General features: G+C 47.0%; 1 protein-coding gene across 2 annotated transcripts; it reads left to right on the plus strand.

Annotated features, from left to right (window-relative positions):
- The first annotated feature begins 5,867 nt into the window (after positions 1-5,867).
- Positions 5,868-23,451, plus strand: LOC103186764 (interleukin-10 receptor subunit beta-like). 2 transcript variants are annotated; one of them, XM_042334301.1, is made up of 7 exons: positions 5,868-5,970; positions 11,998-12,121; positions 12,937-13,124; positions 13,236-13,399; positions 15,146-15,296; positions 20,177-20,334; positions 22,975-23,451. In XM_042334301.1, exons 1-7 carry the CDS (start codon positions 5,913-5,915, stop codon positions 23,227-23,229), a joined length of 1,098 nt encoding a protein of 365 aa, XP_042190235.1. In that variant the 5' UTR covers positions 5,868-5,912; the 3' UTR covers positions 23,230-23,451. The 2 variants fall into 2 exon arrangements, with proteins under 2 accessions (XP_042190235.1, XP_007904172.1); XM_007905981.2 differs by having other exon boundaries at positions 5,870-5,970; positions 22,972-23,451.
- Positions 23,452-23,676: the final 225 nt, after the last annotated feature.

Raw genomic sequence — 23,676 nt, forward strand, 5'->3', positions numbered from 1 at the left:
AGAATATATGTTTTTTTTTAAATCTCATTTTGTTCAATTTAAATTCCATCAGTGGATCTAACTTCACAGAGGATCATGTGTGTCCTCCTAGGAGATCCTCCTGGCGTGAAAAGCGCTATAAAAATGAAATTTGTTGTTCTTTTTGTGAGTCTTTCACTCGTGCCAGTCATTGCTCTTTCATTTCAGACTTTCATAACTGATTTTTCAGGGAATGGAATCATGGACATATTGGTAAACCGGGAAACAGAAGGGAGTGAGAGAAAGAAGACACTTAAAATAGTGAAATATGTTTTAGGAAATTCAGCACCGAATTAATTTTCTGATAATTATCAAGTTCTGACTATTTTAAGGTACAATATTTCTTTAAATTGAAGGTATTGGATCTGGCATGTTCATTTGTTTTCTATCAATGTGGAGAAACCACGAACAATTTTTGGAAATGATTCCAGACTTTATTTCCTCTTGAGGCAGTATTGGAAAGCCCTAATATACAGTATTATAGAAATTTGCTAGACTAACAGGAAGAAACTGCAATGATGTAATTAATGTTGGTCTCCAATTTTTTTCTGAAGATGTAATTGTGATTTTGTTTGCAATTTTGTTTACAAGTGTAGATAAGACACCCAATTTGAAATTTCCAAATAAAGTTGATACCGCAAACAAAAGAACATTAAGCGTGTTGATTGACACTTTGTTAAGTATTAAGATAAAACTGGGGAACTGGAAAAGACATTTCAATGATTGTTTTAGATTTAATCCTTGGAATTAAAAAAACTACCATTTTTTTTTACTTCTGATGGTAATCCTCAGAGCTATCCAATTTGTCTCCCCCCACTCTTTGCCTATAGCCTTGCAATTTGTTTCTTTTTAAGCAAATATTCAAATCCCTTTTGAAAGTTATTATTGAATTTGCTTTTCAGGCATTTGTAACAGATCGTAACAACTCACTGTGTTAAAAAAATTCTCATCTTCCCTCTTGTTCTTTGGAAGCTCTTTTCAAAGAGCCAGCACAGACACGATGGGCCGAATGGCATCCTTCTGTGCTGTATAATTCTATGATATGATTCTTTTGCCTCAGGTTACCGACCCACCCGCCAACCAGAGGAAACAATTTCTCCTTATTTACTCGGAAGTTGTGTTGAGCATTGCAAAAGAATATAGAAATTGAATCTGTACCTCTGCTCTGTGGTACTCCGAGCTTTGATATAGCATGAAGAGCTTTATCAATGTAAGTTACCGCTGCAGATTGATGCTGCATTGACCTATAAATTAGACGGACCTCATTATGGAGGGTGTAATCAGACTAGGAATGAGTTTCAGTTAGCAATTCAAATTTGAGTCATGATGGTATTGGACCCATTTGTTTGAATTACTAACCTTACTATTAGTTTTACTTTACTCTGGAATTCAGATTGAAATAGAGAATTGTCATTTTAATTTTGATGTTACCAGATGAACATAATTCCAAGCACAGGCCTGATGATGATCTGAAATGGAAAGCACTGAACAGAATTCCCACAGGTCCTAATTGAGGAAGCCAAGTCCAGTTAGCAGTATATTGGGCACATTGTTCATGTGAAATTCTCTCAATAAATCAGCCAATCAAGAGTAATAATAATCCTTGCATTTTATACAACGCCTGATCACATCTCCGAGATGGCTCAAAGCGCTTCACAGAATATACTGTAAAGTGAATTGACTATTTTCTGGATGAAACATGTCATCCTATTATGAACAGCAGTATCCCACAAAGAGTCGTGGATTGATTGACCAATTTATTATCTATTTATTTTGAAGAGATATACCCGGAAAAGTGATCCGGCAATCGACTAACAACCGTTCCTGCTTACTGTAGGTAAACAGGCATGTGGAGTAAGGAAACTTGCCTAATGTTTCGCCCTGTCCGGGAATCGAGCTCGGATCCTCTCGCTTACGAGGCAAGTGCTCTAACCAATATACTACAGGACTCCACAATGATAAAAGTCCTTTACAGGAACAGTGGAAACCTGAGAAAGATGGGAAATAGGGGCAGTTCTGTGCTAGCTAACCAAATGGCACCACTACTAACAAAAGCAACAGCTTGCACTTATATAGCACCCTCCATGCAGGGTAGGGTCTCGGAGCATTTAACAGTGGCAGAGCCTGACTGAGCTGGGGTGAGGGGAGGTGGCCATAAGGACCGTAGAAAAGGAAGATTTTCAGGTGGGATTTGGAAAAGGGTAGAGAGGGGGCAAGGCGGAGGGATTGAGTGAGAGTGTTCCAGAGTTTCGGGGCGTAGTGGCTGAAAGCGCGACCTCCAATGGTGGGGCAGAGGGTGCGAGGGACGAGCAGGAGCCCGTTGCCAGTCGAGCGGAGATGTCGGGTGGTGGATTGGGGAGTGGAGAGGTCGGGAGGTGTCAGAGAGTGAAGGGATTTGAACACGAGTGTGAGGATCTTGAAGTCGATCCGTTCAGTGATGGGGAGACAGTGGAGCCTGGGCCAGAACTGGTGAGATGTGGGGATGGATTATGGGACTAATAATGAGATTTATCCGTTTTACTAAATTGTGCCTAAAATAATAATCCTTGTATTTGACATATTAACATTAAATAACCAAATTATTATTTATTTTTGAAGGGATTATTACCCCCGGAAAAGCGATCCACCAATTGACTAACAATCGGGTTCCTACTTACTGCCAGGTGAACAGAGGTGTGTCGAGTAGGAAACTCGCTCAACGTTTCGCCCTGCCCGGGAATCACACCCGGGTCATCTTGCTTGCGAGGCGAGCACTCTAACCACTGAGCTACAGGACTGCACATGCAGTATTTGGTTAATAATTGTCGTCAGGATATGGCAAAAGTTAATAAAAATATGGCACCAGAATTCTGTTCATATGTGTGGGAGTGGGAGGAAATAAAAGAGAAAGCATTTGACGAGGCAGTGATGCATAGCAGTTACTGTATCACTGAGGAATTTGGAGATCCCAGAGCTGCTGTTCTGATTCTAATCTGTTTGTTCCTCATTCCCTCTGTCCCGTTGCCAGTGAGCCACTCTGCCCGTTCTCCGGAACTCTCCCCCAAAACCATTTTGTCTCGAGCCCTACCTCTTTGCTTTCAAAACCTTTTTTTAAAAAAAAAACGCATTTTTGGCAGTGCCTTTGCTCAAAAGCCTTAAATGCTCTCCTTGTCCTTCCACCCTCTTTTACTTCCTGCCTGTGAAACCCCATTGACTCAGTGAAACGCTTTGAGACGTTCTTCCTTCGCAAAAAGTGCATGTTCCTTATTCCACAATTGAAACCAAAAGGCAGCTTCAATTTGGCTACTCTTCCTGGCAAATGAAACTCATGAAGCACCAAGCACAATTTTTATAATAATAATAGTAATCCTTGCATTTGATATAGCGCCTTTTCACGTCTTCAAGACGTCTCAAAGAGCTTCACAGAATATACTGTGAAGTGAATTGACTGTATATCTTGTGGGCGAAACGCGGCAGCCAATGGCGCACAGCAGCGTCCCACAGTCGAGGATTGGGTGACCAGTTTATTATTTATTTATTTTTCTGAAGGGATTATTACCCCCAGAAAAGTAATCCGCCAATCGACTCACAAGTGGGTTTCCTTCTTACTGAAAGGTAAACCGGGGTGTGGAGTAGGGCAAGTTGCCTAACGTTTTGGGGAATCGAACCCAGGTTTCGCTTGCGAGGCGAGTGCTCTAACCACTGTAGGACTCCTTTTAGAAGCACAGTAGTTCCTTGGAGCAGTCAGAATATGCATTAGATTCTAAATGCTGAGTTTCCCAGGGGTGAGACAGCGGGGAGAGACAGCGGGGAGAGACAGCGGGGAGAGACAGCGGGGTGAGACAGCGGGGAGAGACAGCGGGGAGAGACAGCGGGGAGAGACAGCGGGGAGACAGCGGGGAGAGACAGCGGGGAGAGACAGCGGGGAGAGACAGCGGGGTGAGACAGCGGGGAGAGACAGCGGGGAGAGACAGCGGGGAGAGACAGCGGGGAGACAGCGGGGAGAGACAGCGGGGAGACAGCGGGGAGACAGCGGGGAGAGACAGCGGGGAGAGACAGCGGGGAGACAGCGGGGTGAGACAGCGGGGAGAGACAGCGGGGAGAGACAGCGGGGAGAGACAGCGGGGAGAGACAGCGGGGAGAGACAGCGGGGAGAGACAGCGGGGAGAGACAGCGGGGAGACAGCGGGGAGACAGCGGGGAGAGACAGCGGGGAGAGACAGCGGGGAGAGACAGCGGGGAGACAGCGGGGTGAGACAGCGGGGAGAGACAGCGGGGAGAGACAGCGGGGAGAGACAGCGGGGAGAGACAGCGGGGAGAGACAGCGGGGAGAGACAGCGGGGAGAGACAGCGGGGAGAGACAGCGGGGAGAGACAGCGGGGAGAGACAGCGGGGAGAGACAGCGGGGACAGACAGCGGGGGTAGGGACAGCGGGGGTAGGGACAGCAGGGAGAGACAGCGGGAAGAGACAGCGGGGAGAGACAGCGGGGAGACAGCGGGGAGAGACAGCGGGGAGAGACAGCGGGGGTAGGGACAGCAGGGAGAGACAGCGGGGAGACAGCGGGGAGACAGCGGGGGGGGAGACAGCGGGGTGGGGAGAGACAGCGGGGTGGGGAGAGACAGCGGGGTGGGGAGAGACAGCGGGGTGGGGAGAGACAGCGGGGTGGGGAGAGACAGCGGGGAGACAGGGGGAGACAGTGGGGAGACAGTGGGGTGGGGAGGGGAGACAGTGGGGTGGGGAGAGACAGTGGGGAGACAGTGGGGTGGGGAGAGACAGCGGGGAGACAGTGGGTGGGGAGGGGAGACAGTGGGGAGACAGCGGGTGGGGAGACAGTGGGGAGACAGTGGGGTGGGGAGGGGAGACAGTGGGGAGACAGCGGGTGGGGAGACAGTGGGGAGACAGCGGGTGGGGAGACAGTGGGGAGACAGCGGGTGGGGAGACAGCGGGGAGACAGTGGGTGGGGAGGGGAGACAGTGGGGAGACAGCGGGTGGGGAGGGGAGACAGCGGGGAGACAGCGGGTGGGGAGGGGAGACAGTGGGGAGACAGCGGGTGGGGAGGGGAGACAGCGGGGAGACAGCGGGTGGGGAGACAGTGGGGAGACAGCGGGTGGGGAGGGGAGACAGTGGGGAGACAGCGGGTGGGGAGGGGAGACAGCGGGGAGACAGCGGGTGGGGAGGGGAGACAGCGGGGAGACAGTGGGGAGACAGCGGGGAGACAGCGGGTGGGGAGGGGAGACAGTGGGGAGACAGTGGGGAGACAGCGGGAGGGGAGGGGAGACAGCGGGGAGACAGCGGGAGGGGAGGGGAGAGTTTGCAGTGTTGCCCAATGCTGCTGATTCCCTGAGAGATGAGCAATTGCTTTCAAAAACATGTTTTAAATGAGTCCATCAGTGACGCAATAATATTCGGGTTTGCAAACCCCATCATCACAACTCACATTAAAATAGCCATTAAATTGTCAACCCCTCGGGTTCAGCTTTGGTTTAAACCCCCAATGATGTTTGGGTTCAACTCTAAAAGTTTCCTCACATCCAAATCTTTGTTGTGATGTTGAACGCACGAATTGGTTAACAACAAAACCGACTTTAGTTCCTCATTACACAACCGGGAAAGCTGCAGAGGTGTGAGACCGCAACAGTCACTCCACCTGTCCCGGGAGACCCGGCCCTGCCCCGGGAGACCCGGCCCTGCCCCGGGAGACCCGGCCCGGCCCCGGGAGACCCGGCCCTGTCCCGGGAGACCCGGCCCGGCCCCGGGAGACCCGGCCCTGCCCGCCCTGCCCCGGGAGACCCGGCCCTGCCCCGGGAGACCCGGCCCTGCCCGCCCTGCCCCGGGAGACCCGGCCCTGCCCCGGGAGACCCGGCCCTGCCCCGGGAGACCCGGAGCTCAGACACAGAAAACCATCCGAAGCAGAAATGGTGCGGATTAGGATCTTTCTCCGTTTTGCCTTTGCAGCGGCTCTTACACTGAGAGGTCAGTGCACTCCATCCGCCAAACCCCGGGATCCGGGACACAGGGAACCCCCGAGGGAAGGTCACACCTTCAGGGGAATCTGAGGGGGAGGGGGGGGAGGGGGGGGGGGAGAGGGGAGGGGGGGGAGGGGGCGGAGAGAGGGTAGGGGGGGAGGTGGGGGGGAGAGAGGTGGGGGGAGGGGGGGGGGAGAGAGGGAGAGAGAAGGGAGTGAAAAAAGCGCAGAGTTTTAGTCAATGTCGGTTTTGACCCGCCAGCCCCTGGTTTCAGTTGGTTCCTCTGAACTCCTCTCCCTCACTGACCCCTCTTCTCCTCTCACCCTCCTCCACAACACCCTCTCCTCCACACTCGACCCTCTTTTGCCCCCATCACCTCCCGTACTGTCTCCTACTCTCGTTCCTTCCCCGGTTCACCACCCACCTCCGCTCACTGCAGAGCCAGGTGTGGGCGCTGAACGCACCCGCCTCAAATCTGGCCTAACGGTCCACCGACAAATCTGGGTGGACCTCCTCAAAATCTACCGCTCCACTCTAGCCTCGGCCAAGTCGTCCTTCTACTCCAGGATAATCCTGGAGGCGAAGAACAACCCCAGGCTACTGTTTTCTACCACAACCCGACTCCTCCGTCCCCCCCGCCACCCCGCGCAGGTCATCTCCTCCAACCTTCACTGCGAGGAGATGCTGGATTTCCTTGAATCCAAGATCAAGGGAATTCGCTCCGCGGTCACTTCCCCTCCAACATCCACCAACCCCCCCACCCCCTCACTCCCACACTCCGACTCCTACCCATCCTCCCCTACTCACTTTTGTACCCGTTTCCCCACCCTCTGTCACCAAACTCATCCTATCCCTAAAACCAACCACCTGCTCCCTTGACCCCATCCCCACTCCACTCCTTATCTCCCAGCTCCACTTTCTTGCCCCACATATCACCGACATCATCAACCTGTCCCTCTCCTCTGGCTCTGTCCCCATTCCCTTAAAAACTGCCGCCATCACTCCCACCCTCCCTTGATGCGTCGCAGCTATCAAGCTACCGGCCCATCTCCAACCTCCCCTTCCTGTCCAAGGTCCTGGAAAGAGTTGTCGCCTCCCAACTGCGCTCTTTCCTTTCCACCCATTCACTATTCGAACCCCTTCAGTCGGGTTTCCGTGCTGCCCATAGCACAGAAACTGCCCTGGTCAAGGTCACCAATGACATCCTGACCATCTGTGACCAGGGCTCCCTCTGCCTCCTCGTCCTCCTCGACCTATCGGCAGCATTCGATACGGTCGACCACGCTATCCTACTCCACCGCTTGTCCTCCCACCTCAACCTTCAAGGCCCTGTCCTTGAGTGGTTTAGGTCGTACCTCTCCCACCGTCTTCACTTTGTTCCACGAATGGCTTTTCCTCCACCCCCCGCACTGTCTCGTGCGGTGTCCCTCAGGGCTCTGTCCTCGGTCCCCTCCTCTTCACCCTCTATATGCTCCCCCTGTGGTGACATCATCCGCAGACATGGGGTTAACTTCCACATGTATGCGGATGACACCCAACTCTACCTTTCCTCCTCTACCCTCAACTCCACGACCCCGATGTCCTGACAGCTGTCTGTCCGACATCGAGTCCTGGACGAGAGACAACTTTCTTCAGCTCAACGTGCGCAAAACTGAGGCCCTCCTGATTGGCTCACGTCAGCGCCTCCGCACCTCAGGCGCTGACACCATCAGCATCCAAGGCCGCACTCTCCACCTCTCAAAGCCATCAGGAACCTCGGGTTCTGTTCGACCCTGAGCTGTCCTTTCTCCCTCATATCCGCACCACAACTGGCACCGCCTTCCATCACCTCCGGAACATCGCCAGACTACGGCACTACCTCACCCCTCACGCGGCTGAAACTCTGGTCCACACCTTTATCACCTCAAGGCTGGACTATGGGAACTCTCTCCTCGCGGCCTTCCCGGCCCTCCCTCCACACTGCAGGTCATTCAGAACTCTGCAGCTCGTGTACTGTCCCGCACCAGACACCAAGACCACATCACTCCCACCCTCGCCCTCGCCCTCACTCCCACCCTCGCCCGCCCTCGCCCTCACCCTCGCCCTCGCTCGCCTCCACTGGCTCCCCATCCCCCAGAGGATCGAATTCAAGATCCTCATCCTCACCTACAAGGCCATTCACGGCCTCGCTCCCTCCTACCTCTCTGACCTACTATCCCCCCACCTACCTGGCCGTACCCTCCGTTCCTCTGGCTCCGGTCTGCTCCACAACCCCCGCCTCAACCGCCCTACTATCGGTGGTCGGGCCTTCAGCCTCTCAGCCCCGAGGCTCTGGAACTCTATCCCCCAGTGCCTTCGCTGCTTCCTCCCTTTCCTCCTTCAAGGCCGGTCTCAAGACCTTTCTCTTTGACCGAGCCTTCAGCTCCACTCTCGACTCTCTACCCACTCCTCGATCCCTCCCTTCCCTCCCCTCACCCTGACCATTTCCCCCCTCCTCGCTCCCTCCCTCCCCTCCCCTCACGCTGGTCATTTCCCCCCTCCTGGCTCCCTCCCTTCCCTCCCCTCTCGACTCTCTACCCCCTCCTCGCTCCCTCCCTTCCCTCCCCTCACCCTGACCATTTCCCCCACTGCTCGGATCCTGACCCTACTGTACAGCGCCTCGGGACGTCCTCCCGACATGAAAGGCGCTCTATAAATGGAATCTTATTGTTGTTGTTGTATAATAATAATAATAATCTGGCATTTGATGCAGCGCTTTATCACCGCTTCGAGGCGTCTCAAAGCGCTTCACAGGATATTCCAGAAAGTGAATTGACTGTATATTTTGTGGGCGAAACACGGCAGCGAATTGCGCACAGCAGCGTCCCCACACACAGCCGTGGATTGAAGTGACAAAATTATTATTATTTTCAAATTCTGACATAATAATAATCGTTGCATTTGATACAGCGCCTTATCACGTCTTCGAGACGTCTCAAAGCGCTTCACACAATATACTGTAAAGTGAATTGACTATGTATTTTGTGTGTGAAACGCGGCAGCCAATTGCACACAGATGTACAGTCAATTCACTTTACAATATATTCTGTGAACACTTTCTCGAAGACATGAAAAGCATTACATCAAATGCAAGGATTATTACTATTGAGTTTAGAAGGTTGAGGGGTGATCTGAGGTATAAAGAGATTTGGCAGCTGGGCTAGGCCATTCAGGAGTGAAATCAGGAGGCAATTTTTCACCCAAAGGGGAGTGTGAATCTGGAACTCTCTCCCCTCAAAGGTTATGGATTATGACTGGATCCATTCACATTTTCGAGACTGAGGTGGATAGATATTTGTCGGGGATACAGTGCTAGGGCGGGTAGTTGGACTTGCGGTACAGATCAGCCATGATCTTATAGAATGACAGAACAAGCTTGAGGGGCTGAATGGCCTCCTCCTGTACCTATGTTTCTGTGACAACAATAGGGTTCCTCGTTACTGCTAGGTAAACAGAGTCGTGTTGCCTAAGGTTTCGCCCTGTCAAGGAATCAAACTCGGGACCTCTCGCTTACCAGGCCAGGACACTGGGATTAATTTGGAAAGCAGCTTGATAGCAAAGCCATTTAGGAGTGAAATCAGGAGGCAGTTTTTAACCCAAAAGGCAGTGGGAATCTGGAACTCTCTCCACAAAAGCTGTGGAGAAATCCGTTCATATTTTCAAACCTGGAGTGAATAGATTTTTTTAGGTCAGGGTATCAAGGCATATGGGGCAAAGGCAGGTAGTTTGGAGTTAAGGTACAGATCAGCCATGATCTAATAGAATGGCGGAACAGGCTCGAGGGCTTGAACGGCTTACTCCTGTTCCTATGTTCCTGTTTTGATGCTGTGATGGGAGAATTGTAGGGTGGGTGTTCTGGAAGGATGAGACAGATAGGCAGAAGGATATTCTTCATCCAAACAGATCTTGTGATTTAACATTTCCTCTTCGTAGATGCAGTTCTTCTTTTCCCTTGTATGATAATAGTTTTTTTTATTTTGCTCTTTTGGTATCATTATAGGAAGTTATGGCTAGTTTCAGTTCCCTGCGACTTGTTATTTTGACCAGATTGTTCCCTTTGAGTGTCAAAACTTACCATGACATTAGCCTTATGGGGGTTGTAGAATTTTGGAAAGTCCTTGTTTCTGGATTATACAGTGTGGAGGCTTAAGACTTTTTTTTTTACCTGGTACATTTATACTTCTAATCACTCTTTACAAGCATATTATCAGAAGTGACAACCCCAGGCAATCACAGAAACACCTACATCAACTAAAAGGCTGCCTTTATTAAATAGAATTGAAAGGATCAGCTTTGATACAAAAATACAATTCAAATGAAGCATTTTTGCTTTCAGTGGAAATACTTCTGATGAGTTATATTTGTGTAGCAAGTGCACCTTTATAGCAAGATTTGATACTGCAACGGTAAACATTCTGCAAGGCATTTGTTGAGCCTACACACTTTGTAAGTTTGGAAGCCTGTTTTATTTGAGAAGCACATCTTCAAAATTAAGACTGAGTTTAAGAATTCCCCCTCAAGAAGAATCTGCACCATCTTCAATTGTGAAACGATGATCTTAAAGCTAAATGCGTGGGAAATTTCAGGCCTCAGATCTCTGAAGCTACACTTTGTTTTAAAAAAAAGATCAACTGTTTCAATGTTGTAAAATGGAGACCTGGAGCATAGCGGTTAGAGCACTCGTCTCGCAAGTGAGAGGACCTGGGTTTGATTCCCGGAAGGGGCAAAACCTTATGCCACACGCCTCTGTTTACCTGGCAGTAAATAGGAACCCGGTGGTTAGTCGATTGGTGGATCGCTTATACAGGGATAATAATCCCTTCAAAAAAAAAAATTTGGTCACTCAATCCACGACTGTTTGTGGGACGCTGCTGTGTGCAATTGGCTGCCGTGTTTCGCCCACAAATTATATAGTGAATTCACTTTACAGTATATTCTGTGAAGCACGTGATAAGGTGCTATATCAAAAGCAAGGATTATTATTATTATATCAAATGCAAGGAGTCCTGTAGCATAGCGATTAGTGGGCTCGCCTCCAAGTAAGAGGATCCGGGTGTGATTCCCAGGCAGGGCAAAACGTTGGGTAAGTCTCCTTACTCTACGCCTCTGATTACCTAGCAGTAAGTAGGAAATTGGGTTTTAGTCGATTGGCGGATGTGTGCAATTGGCTGCCACATTTCGCCACAAAATATAAATCCAGTTCACTTTACAGTATATTCTGTGAAGTGCTTTGACTCGTCTCGAAGATGTGATAAGGCACTATATCAAATGCAAGATTTATTATTATTATACGAAGAATCTCCCAGATAAAATTGATGATTCACTTTTGTGCCTTATTTTTGCTGTGTCCAAATTGGCTGTTGTATTTGTTTACAAATGCACAGTCATTATACTTTACAGTGACTCCTGTGAAGCACTTTGAATTATCCTCCTGATGGGAAATAGGTGGAGTCAACTGGCAAGATTTTTTAATTATGATTCCCTTCCCCAAGGGCACAAGGCACATTTTTTGCTGTGGATTACGTGTTCGCCAGGCTGCATCCAACATACATTTTTAAACACAAATTTGTTGACTGATAATTTCATTGAAGAAGATTTTCAAGATTCTAAAGGGACTGGATAATGCAGACCATGATAAGCTTGTCCAGAATAGTAGAACCACAGACACGGCCTGGGATTGAAGGGGGGGAAATTGTAAACAAATCTGCGGAAACATTATTTGAATGAGTGGGTGGTAAACGAATGGAACTGGCTCCCTTGGGAGATGGTGGAAGCCGAAAGTGTTGATTTTTTCAAAGCAAATTAGATTGATTTCTTTTAGGAACTAATATTGAGGGATACAATATGTAGTTTGGGACACAACATGTCAAATGACTGCCAGGATGGTGGAAGGCAAAATAGATGGACCTTGGCTTTCTTTCAGCTAGCAATTCTTATGTTATTATAGAGCATTAAATCCAAAATTACCCTGTACTCAGGAGATGGGTTTCAATCTTTCTCTTTTCTGCCAATACAGTTTTCGGGCAGGTCCCTAAACCACAAAATGTGAAAATACACTCGGTCAACTTCAAGCACGTGCTTCAGTGGGACCCAGTTGTTTGCCGCAAAGGGAATATCTCCTATTCAGTTGGGTATCAAAGGTAAGCCACTGAAGTGACTTGGTGCTTCACCTTCTTAGCTTTCTTTTATAGAAGATATTTGTTTTTGTCAGCCAGGTGTCTGACACGTGTAGAAACCCATCACCGTGCTTAAGATTATCTAAACTAAACTGAGAATCCCACACATCCCACCTACACATGGAAATCCCAGAGATAGATTATTGGAATGGAATATGCGCTCTCTCTTTCTCTCTCTCTCTCTCTCTCTCTCTCTCTCTCTTTCTCTCTCCCTGGGGGGACGCATCCTGCTTACCCAATTCCGGAGAGTATTAGCTTTTGTATGGAGTGTAAACACCGGCACGTTGGATCCAAGTCCAAATCCACTTGACAGTATATTCTGTGAAGTGCTTTGAGACGCTCTCAAAAACATGATCAGGATCTGTATCAAATGCAAGGATTATTATTATTATAAACTAGCTGTACCTGTTGCAGCTAAGCTTGCAAACGGTTTCATTTAATCGGCCTTCTCTCTTCTGTCTGGCATTTTTATTTGTCCTTGAAAGGCTTGATTTTTGCTTCTTAGGCATTGTTAACCCTTAAGATTAAGAAAATGTGCTATTGAACTCATCCCTTGTTCACATATTTGCACACATATCGTTTTTGGGGGACTCTAGTGGAAAGACTGAGTGGGAGGACTCCTGTTGGGAGAACTCCTGTTGGAAGGCCTCAGTGGGAAGCCTCAGTGGAAGGACTCCTGTCGGTGTCTCTACATCAATTAGTTAGACAGACATTTTGTCTTTATTGGTATAGATGTAGCTAAAAGTGACTGACTAGCTTCCTTGTTAATTTTCTTACAGCTCCTACTCCCATTTTTATGAAAAGGATGAACCCTTTGAAAAAAGCTGCACTAACATCAACACCACACAATGTGACTTGTCAAACGCACTGGCCGACGAGATCAGTTATTGGTTACACGTAAGAGCTAAATGTAAGAGCAGGACATCTAAGTGGGCAGCTGTCGAAGACTTTCAACCTTTCCGAGACAGTAAGGCTGATGCTTTTTTTTCAGAAAATAAATGTTTTAATTAATCATTTATCTTCAGATTAGCAATTCCCATGAAACATGTCATCAATGTTGCGTGTCGTTTATATGCAGCCTTGATCGGACCTCCCCCAAACTTCAATGTAAAAGTAAAGTTGGATATGCTTGATGTCCTCTTTGCTGAACCGATGAAGGAGAATTCTCAACGGACGATGCGCAGCTACTATACATCAATGGCTTTCAAGATATCCTACTGGAAAAATACTGACCCAAAAAAGGTATGTGTGGCTTGCCTGGAAAATACAAAAGGAGCTTGTTTCATTCAGTTCCAAGGGCAGCTTCCCCACTTATTTGCCCATTTAAGTCGTTATTTGAGTCGATTGGTATTTGAGTCAGTGGAGTCCTGTAGCTCAGTGGTTACTCACCTTGCAAGCTTCAGGGGCAGGGCAAAATGTTGGGCAAGTTTCCGTACTCCACACATCTCTGTTTATCTAGCAGTATGTAGGAACTCGGTTGTTAGTCAATTGGATTTCTTTTCTTGGGATAATAAACCCTCAAAAAAACAATAATAATTTGGTCACTCAATCCATGACTGTTTGTGGGACACTGTTGTGCGCAATTGGCTGCCACGTTTCACCCACAAATATACAGTCACTTCACTTTACAGTCTATTTTGTGAAGCGCTTTGAGACGTCTCAAAGACGTGAAAAGCGCTATATCAAATGCAAGGATTATTATTATTACTGATGTGCAGTTCAGTGGCGTAGTTACTTGCTCAAGGGGAATCGTATATAAGAATAAACCTTTCATTCAGTGTGGCTCCTTTCAAGTCAGGAGGACATCCCAAAATGCTTCATGACTGTGTGTTTTGTGGGCAAAGCGCGGCAGACGATTTGCGCACAGCAATGTCGAACAAACAGCCATGAAATGAATGACCAATTTTATCTTGGGGATTGTTGGCCAGGACATCGGGAGAGAAACTCCCTTCTCTTTTCAAATAGTGCCGCAGGATCTTTAACATCCACCTGAACAGGCAGATGCCCACTTTAACGCTTTAACGCCTACCTAAACAGGGGCCTTGGTTTAACAAAGACAGATTAAGATGCTCAATGGGATGGAGAAGAATAAACCCAAAATACGGCTTTCAGAAATGTTATAGCAGCAAAATTGGCGGTGGGTGGGTGCTGATTCAGGAAATATTTCCTTTACACAAAGGGAAAGTGGAAGATATTCTGGAAGGTTGAGATCATGGGCTGATATATCTTCTTCATTTGTACCTCTCTTGTGATATTATAAAAGGCTGCAGTGATCTTGCCCACAAAATACAGTCAATTCACTTTACACTGTATTCTGTGAAGCGCTTTGAGACATCTCAACAATGTGATAAGGCGCTATATTAAATGCAAGAATAATTATGATTACTATCTGTAAATAAATGCACAATTAGTTTTATTGTGTAAATGGTAACCAGTAATCGACTGTTACAAAATAAAACAGTGTGGTAGTGTTACCTGCCGTAGGTTGCCATTTAACTTGTATCCTTTAACCCTATTGTTCCTAAATCTTGGTACAAGGAAAAATTGGAAGTATTCCCATTCCCTCTCCCAAGTGAAGTATAAGATGAATTGGTTTATTTGTGGAATCCTACAGCGTAGTGGTTAGTGCGCTCATACACAAGTGAGAGGACCCAGGTTCAATTCCAAGGCAGGGCGAAGCCTGAGGCAAATTTCCTTATTCCACACACCTCTATTAACCAGCAGTAAGTAGGAAACCAGTTGTTAGTCAATTGGCGGAACATAATAATCCCTAACAAAAAAAATTTGGTCGCTCAATCCACAACTGTTTGTGGGATATTGCTGTGCGCAATTAGCTGCCGCGTTTCGCCCACAAAATACACAGTCAATCCACTTTAACGTATATTCCGTGAAGCGCTTTGAGATGTCCGAATGACATGATAAGGTGCAAGGATTATTATTTGTCCTATGTCTATCTTTGATTGATAAACTCACTGAAATTCCACACAGATCCTAAACGTTGTTGCTGAAGCGCCGATGAAGAGGCTCAATAATCTTGAGCCCCGGACTGAGTACTGCCTGCAAGTTTCATGTATTGACAAAGAAACAAATATCACAGGACTCCCCAGTCGAATAGTGTGTGCAACCACAATGGATGATGGTATTACTCAATTCTGACACTAACATTCTTCTTAGCTCGCCATGTTGTATATTACCTTTTAACTTGTGTCTATTGGTTAGAGCGCTCGCCTCGCAAGCGAGGGTTCGATTCCCGGATAGGGCGAAACCTTAGGCAAGTTTTCTTACTCCAGATCCCTCTGTTGAGCCAACGTACTTGGCTTAAATCTGGCCTAAAGGTCCACCGGCACATCAAAACCTCCCGCTCCGCTCTCACCTCAGCCAAATCATCCTTCTATTCCAGGTTAATCCTGGAGGTGAAGCGCAAAACCCAGGCTCCTGTTCTCCATCACCAACCGGCTCCTCCGTCCTCCCCGATACCCTCGCAGATTCTTTTCTCTGATTCTCACTGCGAGGAAATGCTGGATTTCCTCAAGTTCAAAATCAAGGGAATCCACTCAGCTGCCATTGCCGTCCCAACTTCCACCCCCTCCCTAACCACACCCCACACTCCGACCACTACCCATCCCTCCTTCCACACCTTTGAACCTGTCACCCCCTCCTCTATCATCACCACCGTATCCTCCATGAAGCCCACCATCTCTCCCTGTACCCTATCCCCACCCCTCTCCTTAAATCCCAGCTCCACCTTCTTGCCCCACTGCTCACCGACATCATCAACCTCTCCTGTCATCTGAACTGTTCCTACCTCCCCTCAAAACAGCCACTATCACCCCCACCGGAAGAAACCTTCCCTTGACACAACATAACTATCAGCTCCCGGCCCATCTCCCACCTTCGTTTTATGTCTAAGGTCCTTGAGAGAGCCGTTGCCTCCCAGCTTCGCTTTCCTCTCCTCCCACTCCCTCCATGAACCCCTCCAATCAGGTTTCCGTGCTGCTCACAGCACTCTGGTCAAGGTCACAAACGACATCCTGACCATGTGTGACCGGGACTCCCTCTGCCTCCTCATCCTCCTCGACCTCTCCGCTGCCTTTAATTCTGTGTGGTGTTCCTCAGGACTCTGTCCTCGGTCCCCTCCTCTTCACCCTCTACATGCTCCCCCTTGGTGACATCATCCGCAGACATGGGGTAAATTTCCACCTCAAATACCCAACTCAATCTCTCTGCTTCCACCCTGAACTTCGGGACTACTGGTGTCCTGACCAACTGCCTGTCCGACATCAAGTCCTGGACGAGGGACAACTTTCTCCAACTCAACATCAGCAAGACCGAGGCCCTCCTGATCGGCTCACGCCAGCACCTCCACACCTCGGGCGCTGGCAGCATCAGCCTCCACGGCTGCCACTCAACCTCACTAAACCAGTCAGGAACCCGGGTGTCTTGTTTGACACTGAACTGTCCTTTCTCCCCCACATCCGCGCCATGACCGGCACTGCCTACCACCACCACCGCAACATTGCCAGACTCCGCCACTGCCTCACCCCTCAGGCTGCCCAAACCCTCACCCTCACATTCATCACATCAAGGCTCGATTATGGAAATTCCCTCCTCATCGGCCTTCCCAACTCTTCCCTTCACAAACTGCAGATCATCCAAAACTCTGCAGCTCGTGTGCTTTCGCGCACCAGGGCTCCCATCACTCCCACCCTCGCCCAACTCCACTGGCTCCCCATCCCCCAGAGGATCGAGTTCAAGATCCTCGTCTTCATTTTCAAGGCCATCCATGGCCTCGCCCCCTCCTACCTCTCTGACCTGCTGACTCCCTACCAACCTGCCCGCTCCCTCCGTTCATCAGGCTCTGGCCTGCTCCATGTCTCCCGCTCGACCCGCCTCACCATCGGTGGCCGAGCTTTCAGCCTCTCTGCCCCCACACTCTGGAACTCCATCCCACAGTCCCTTTGCCTCACTTCCTCCCTCACCTCCTTCAAGGCCGGTCTCAGGACCCTTCTCTTCGATCGTGCCTTCGGTCGCCCTCCTACCTCTCTGCCTTCCCTCACCCCTACACCACCCATGCTCGGGTCCTGACTCCTGTCAAAGACTGTCCAGCCCTCCCGACTTGAAAGGCGCTCTATAAATGTTGTTGTTTACCTAGCAGTAAGTAGGAACCTGGTGGTTAGTCGATTGGCGGATCGCTTTTTCTGGGGGTAATAATCCCTTCAAAAAATAATAATAATAATTTGGTCACTCAAATCACAACTGTTTGTGGACGCTGCTGTGGGTAATTAGCTGCTGCGTTGCAGTCACAAAATATATAATCAATTCACTTTACAGTATACTCTGTGAAGCGCATTGAGACGTCTCGAAGACGTGATATAACACTATATCAAATGCAAGGATTATTTATTATCCGCAGTGCCTTGGGATGTCCTCCTGATGTGAAAGGCGCTTTACAAATGTAACTTTGTAGTGTATTATATTATTATTAAGGTTGCCACCGCTGAGGAAGGCATAGCTTTTCTATTTGGGGATACGCCATGTCAGAATGAAGTACACTCCCAGCTCAGGCGCACCTTCCTCTTCAACCGCTTTACAGTCACCTCCTCTTTGCCCCTGACTCAGCCATCGTGCTCCACCACTGTTAAGCGATTCCGAAATGTTACCCTGTGTGAAAGGCGCTATATAAATGCAAGTTGTTGTTGTTGAAAATCACTTTGAAATATTTCCGCCATGAAGGCACTGCCTAAGTGTAGTTTGTTGTTGAAAAGTGCAGCTAAATCTGGGTGGAGTTAGCACAAGATTTGTTGGAGTTCCACAACTGAAACTATCTGGGAGTCATTTTTAAACCATGCTGTTTGCATTGATGCTTTCCAATGGCACCCTCAGCAAGTGATTTGGACCGCACTTGAATTGTGTTCCACTAAAGAATAAAATACGGTTATTAATAGCCCTAAAATGAATATCAGGCAGGTCTTAGTGTCACTTCCCTCCACATATTGTGTTTCATTTCCTTATCTGTGGAACAAGACGCCTGTTAAACTCATACCACAATGAGACATTTCTGCAAAATCCCAGCTGAAAGACATTTCAATTAACCAGGACGCTCCAAGCTGTGTGAAGTCATGCCTCCTGCCACCTGGTGGTGTCCTGTGGCTCAGTGGTTAGAGCAAGCGAGAGGAACGATTTTAAGGTTTTGATAGGGTAGACATAGGGAAGATGTTTCCACTGTGGGGGAGACCAAACTAGGGGCCATCAATATAAAATAGTCACACATAGATCAAAAAGGAAGTTAGAAGAAATTTCCTCACACAGCGAGTAGTGGGAATGTGGAACATACTACCACAAGGAGTTGTTGAGGTAAATAGCACAGATGTATTTAAGGGGAAGCTAGATAGGTACATAAGGGATAAAGGAATAGAAGGTTATGCTTGAAGGCTTAGTTGAAGAAGGGCAGGAGGAGGCTCATGTGGAGCATGAACACCGACATAGACCAGTTGGGCCAAATGACTGTTTCTGTGCTGTACGTTCTAATATATTCTAATATATTGACCTGGGTTTGATTCCCGGGCAGGGCAAGCTTCCTTACTCTGCTCCACATGCCAATGTTTACTTAGTAGTAAGTAGGAACCCGGTTGTTAGTAGATTGGTGGATTGTTTATCTGGTGGTAATAATTCCTTTTCTGAGGATAATAAAAAAAAATTAATCAAAAATAATAATTTGATCACCCAATCCACGACTGTTTATGAGACACTGCTATATGCAATTGGCTGCCGTGTTTTGCCCACAAAATATACAGCCACTTCACTTTACAGTATATTCTGTGAAGCACTTTGAGACATCTCGAAGATTTGATAAGCTGCCATATCAAATGCAAGGACTATTATTATTAATAAAGTGCTTTAAGACATGTGTAAGAGGCGCTTTACAAGCACAAATTGTTATTGGTAGATATCAATATGGATTCTCAGAATAACCCAAGAGATCACTAAGAAGGTTGACGGTGCTCAAGGGGTTAGATAAGTTACCTGGTCGGGACAGGATGCATCCTAGGTTACTGTTCTTCAGGGGTCAGTTGGGACCACTGCTGTTTGTGATGTATATAAATGACCTGGACTTGGGTATAAGGAGTACAATTTCCAAGTTTGGAGATGATGCTAAGCTGGAAAAGTAGTAAACAGTGAGGAGGACAGTAGCAGACTGCAAATGGCCATAGACAGACTGGTAACATGGGCAGACACGTGGCAGATGAAGTTTAATGTGGAGAAATGCAAAGTGATGAATTTTGTGAGGAAGAATGAGGAGAGGCGATATAAGCTGATGGTACAATCTTAAAGGGGTGAAGGAACAGAGAGACCTGGGGTTCTAAGTAAATCTTTGAAGGTGGGAGGACAGGTAGATAAAACTGTTTTTAAAAAAAAAGCATACAGGATACTGGGCATTTAAATAGGGGAACAGAATACAAAAGTCAGGAAGTTGTGATAAATCTTTATAAACACTGGTTAGGCCTCAGCTAGAGACTGTGTTCAGTTCTGGGCACTACACTTTAGGAAGGAGCATTTGACCAGAATGGTACCAGGAATGAGGGATTTCAGTTATCAGGAGAGGCTGGAGAAGCTCGGATTATTCTCCTTGGGGCAGAGAAGTTTAAGAGGAGACTTAATAGAAATTTTCAAAATATGAGGGGATTCGATAGGGTGAACAAGGAGAAACTATTTCCACTGGCGGGTGGGTCGGTAACCCGAGGACACCGATTTAAAACAGTTATTAAAAGAAACAGAGGGGAGGTGAGGAGAAATGTTTTCACACAGCGAGTTGTTGGGATCTGGAATGCATTGCCTGAAAGGGTTAAGAAATAATGCAACATAGATAAAAAAAAACTGCACCAGTTTTATCTTGGTAATTTCGTCCTTTAGAGTTTTTTTGGTGGTGGTGGGGGGGTGGGAGGGGTGGAGTGGGTTTCATATTGTGCATGGACTAATACATTGATATTTACAAATGTTCTTCTGCATCTGTCTTTCCAGATAAAATTCCGCTGTGGATGACCATGGTAGTACTTCTGATATCACTTGCGGTTGTCTTCATAATGGTGATGGGAGTGTTCAGTACAGTCATTTGCAGCTACAGAACTATCAGATATGCCTTCTACCCGTCCTACAGCCTCCCTGAACACATCAAAGAGGTGCGTACTATGATCCTCATTGTAATCAAAGTCCACGTATTGTAAATCATCTAAAGAATAAAAGGTTAGTCAAAGGTAGGGTGGGTCCAATTAGGGACCAAAGAGGAAATCTTCTTGTGGAGGCAGAGGGCAGGGCTGACATACTGAATGAGTACTTTGCATTCTTCACAAAACAAGAGGATGCAGCCAATGCCACAGTATTGGAGGAGAAGGTAGAGAAATTGGAGACGAGGGACTAAAAAGGTTGTAGGTGCTCAAGATAGATAAGTGACCCAGTCAGGATGGGATTCATCGTAGGTTACTGAGGGAAGTAAGGTTGGAAATAGCAAAAGCTCTGGCTATTGGTCTGTCAATCCTCCTTGGATTGGTGGTACCAGAGGACTGGAGGGTTGCAAATATTACTCCCCTGTGCGAAAAGGGGGAGAAGGATAAACCCAGGAACTGCGGCCAGTCAGCCTCACGTCAATAGTGGGGAAACTTCCAGAGACTATAATCGGGGACAAAATAAATTTTCAATTAGAAAAAGTATGGGTTAATAAAGGACAATCAACACAGATTTGTTAAAGGTAAATTGTGTCTAAGAAAAAGGTGGTGCAGTTGATGTCGTTTATATGGATTTTCAAAAGGCGTTTGATGAAGTGCCACATAATTCTACCATTTCTTGGTAGAAAAATTGAAACCCAGAACTGCTGGGAGACAGCAACCAGAGAATGGTGGTGAACGGTTGTTTCTCTAACTGGAGGGAAGTGTGCAGTGGTGTCGTAGTGGGACCACTGCTGTTTTTGATCTGTATAAATGACCTGGACGTGGATATAGAGAGTACAATTTCCAAGTTTGCAGATGATACTAAGCTAGGAAAAGTAGTAAACAGTGAGGAGGATAGTAGCAGATGGACACAGACAGACTGGTGAAATGGGCAGACACGTGGCAGAAAAAGTTTAATGCGGAAAAATGCAAAGTAATGCATTTTGTGAGGAAGAATGAGTTAGAAGCAATATAAGCTGATGGTAGAATCTTAAAAGGGTGAGGAATCAGACCTGGGGGTTCATATAAGTAAATCTTTGAAGGTGGCAGGACAGGTAGTTAAAGCTGTTAAAAAAGCATATGGGATTTATAAATAGAATACAAGAGTAAGTAGGTTATGATGAACCTTTATAAAACACTAGGCCTGTGTTCAGTTCTGGGCACCACACTATAGGAAGGATTTCAAGGCATTGGAGAGGGTGCAAAGGAGATTGACCAGGATGGTAACAGGAATGAGGGACTTCAGTTATGAAAGGGGCTACAGAAGCTAGGATTATTCTCCTTGGGGCAGAGAAGGTTAAATAGAGATTTAATAGAGATGTTCAGAATTATGAGGGGATTTGATAGAGTGAACAGGGAAAAACTATTTCTAGTGGCGGGTGGGTCGGTAATCCGAGGGCACAGATTTAAAATAGTTGTTAAAAGAAACAAAGGGGAGGGGAGGAGAAATATTTTCACACAGCGAGTTGTTGGGATCTGGAATGAATTGCCTGAAAGAGTGGTGGAAGCCGATTCGATAACACCTTTCAAAATAGAAGTAGATAGATATTTGGGGAGGACAAATTTGCAGGGCTATGGGGAAAAGAGCAGGGGAATGGGCTTGATTTGAACAGAGCTCTTTCAAAGAGCCGACACAGACACGATGGGCTGATCGGCCTTCTGTGGATATGATTCTAAATGGAATACACGCCAATTGCAGGCATTTCGCAAAAGGGACAGCTGGTCACTGATCACATCATAGAGTTGTGGACTGTAAGTCTTGCTTCAACCAGTCTGCGTATTGCAAAATGTCATATGTTTTCCTATCTAAATGGATTGCATGCATATTGCAAAACCGGCTAATAGTTGATCCATTCAAGGTCCCAATGAGAAAGCAAATATGCTACTTTTGTTACTGCCAATATAGGTGTGTTTATTGAGTACTGGTGAATCACTCTCTGTTGTACTTACATCTATAAACCTCCTCCCATTTATTGTACTAGTCCCAATGGATCCAGAGAAACTTCAATGATATTGAGGTGGCAGAACAGGATGTTCTACAAGGAAGTGCTGTCTTCATTGATTTGTGAATAACTAGCACTATTTGCATCACCACTGATAGCTGAGCTTTCAGTTATAAGCTCCTAACCTCTGAAAACTCCCTCCATTTTACTTTCAGTATCTCCCACTCTCTACCCTGGAGCCCTGTAGCTCAGTGGTTAGATCACTTGCCTCACAAATGAGAGGACCTGGGTTCAATTCCTGGGCAGGGCGCAAGTTTCTTTACCCCACACCTAGCAGTACTGTTCCTTACTCTATATTGGTGGATCGCTTTTCTGAGGGTAACAATCCCTTAGATATATATATACATATAAAAGATATTAATAATCATTGGTCACACAATCCATGACTGTTTGTGGGACACTGCTGTGCGCAATTGGCTTCTGCGTTTCAACCATAAAATATACAGTCAATTCACTTTGCAGTATGTTCTGTGAAGTGTTTTGAGATGTCTCGAAGACCTGATAAGGCGCTGTATCAAATCCAAGAATTATTATTATTATCCTACATGCTATATAAATTCAGATTGTCACACTAAACGCACAATTTTTCTTTTATCAATGCCTGCAACAGAAGATGTCGCTGAGTTCTCTACTAATGCTACCCGACAGCCAGAACTCGGAGGAAGAATTCTTTGACAAACTTAGCATTGTTTCAGACTTCAAGAAAGAGTCCAGCAAGAAAAACGACGATATGAGCGCAAATCCTGAGCAGCTTTGGAAGTATCCCTCCGAGGAGAACAAACTAATGCCAGAGGACAAACAAGAACCCTGTGCTAACACTAACAACCCTTACGGAAACTTGCAGACTCTCATGAACAGCGCAGCTTAGACTGAAAGCTGCCGAACTGTGAAGATGTCACTTCCAATGATTTGTTTTGTCATTTTTCTTTATGTCAATGGATTTGGCTGGTTTCCAAGGATGAATTCCTGAATTTTTAAACTGCTGTCCACCTAAAAATTGTCTCGCAAAGTGTTGTGCTTTCTGATGATATGACGGCTTTTAAATATGATGCATTTCCATTTTCCTTATTAAAGACTGGAAACCACTACATATCAGAACCTCTAATCATTCAATTCTGAAATCTTATTTATTGTTGTTCTTTGAACTTTGAGCAATGCATTCTTTTGTAGACAGGCTGCGGAGACTAACTCGGTTGCACTTTCAGCCACTGTGCCCCGAAACTTTGGAGCACTCTTCCTCTATCCCTCCACCTTGTCCCCTCCCTCACCATCTTCAGGTCGCACCTGAAGACCTTCCTCTTCAACTGTGCCTATA

Source organism: Callorhinchus milii, unplaced genomic scaffold (genome assembly GCF_018977255.1).
Source record: "Callorhinchus milii isolate IMCB2004 unplaced genomic scaffold, IMCB_Cmil_1.0 Scaffold4, whole genome shotgun sequence".
Classification (NCBI taxonomy): domain Eukaryota; kingdom Metazoa; phylum Chordata; class Chondrichthyes; order Chimaeriformes; family Callorhinchidae; genus Callorhinchus; species Callorhinchus milii.

Bases quoted from the DNA above. Each gene is read 5' to 3' on its own strand.
- LOC103186764 (XM_007905981.2), top strand. From the start codon at position 5,913: ATGGTGCGGATTAGGATCTTTCTCCGTTTTGCCTTTGCAGCGGCTCTT. The intron at 12,122-12,936 runs GTAAGCCACTGA...ATTTTCTTACAG, and splicing joins TATTCAGTTGGGTATCAAAG to CTCCTACTCCCATTTTTATG. The intron at 20,335-22,971 runs GTGCGTACTATG...TGCCTGCAACAG, and splicing joins TCCCTGAACACATCAAAGAG to AAGATGTCGCTGAGTTCTCT.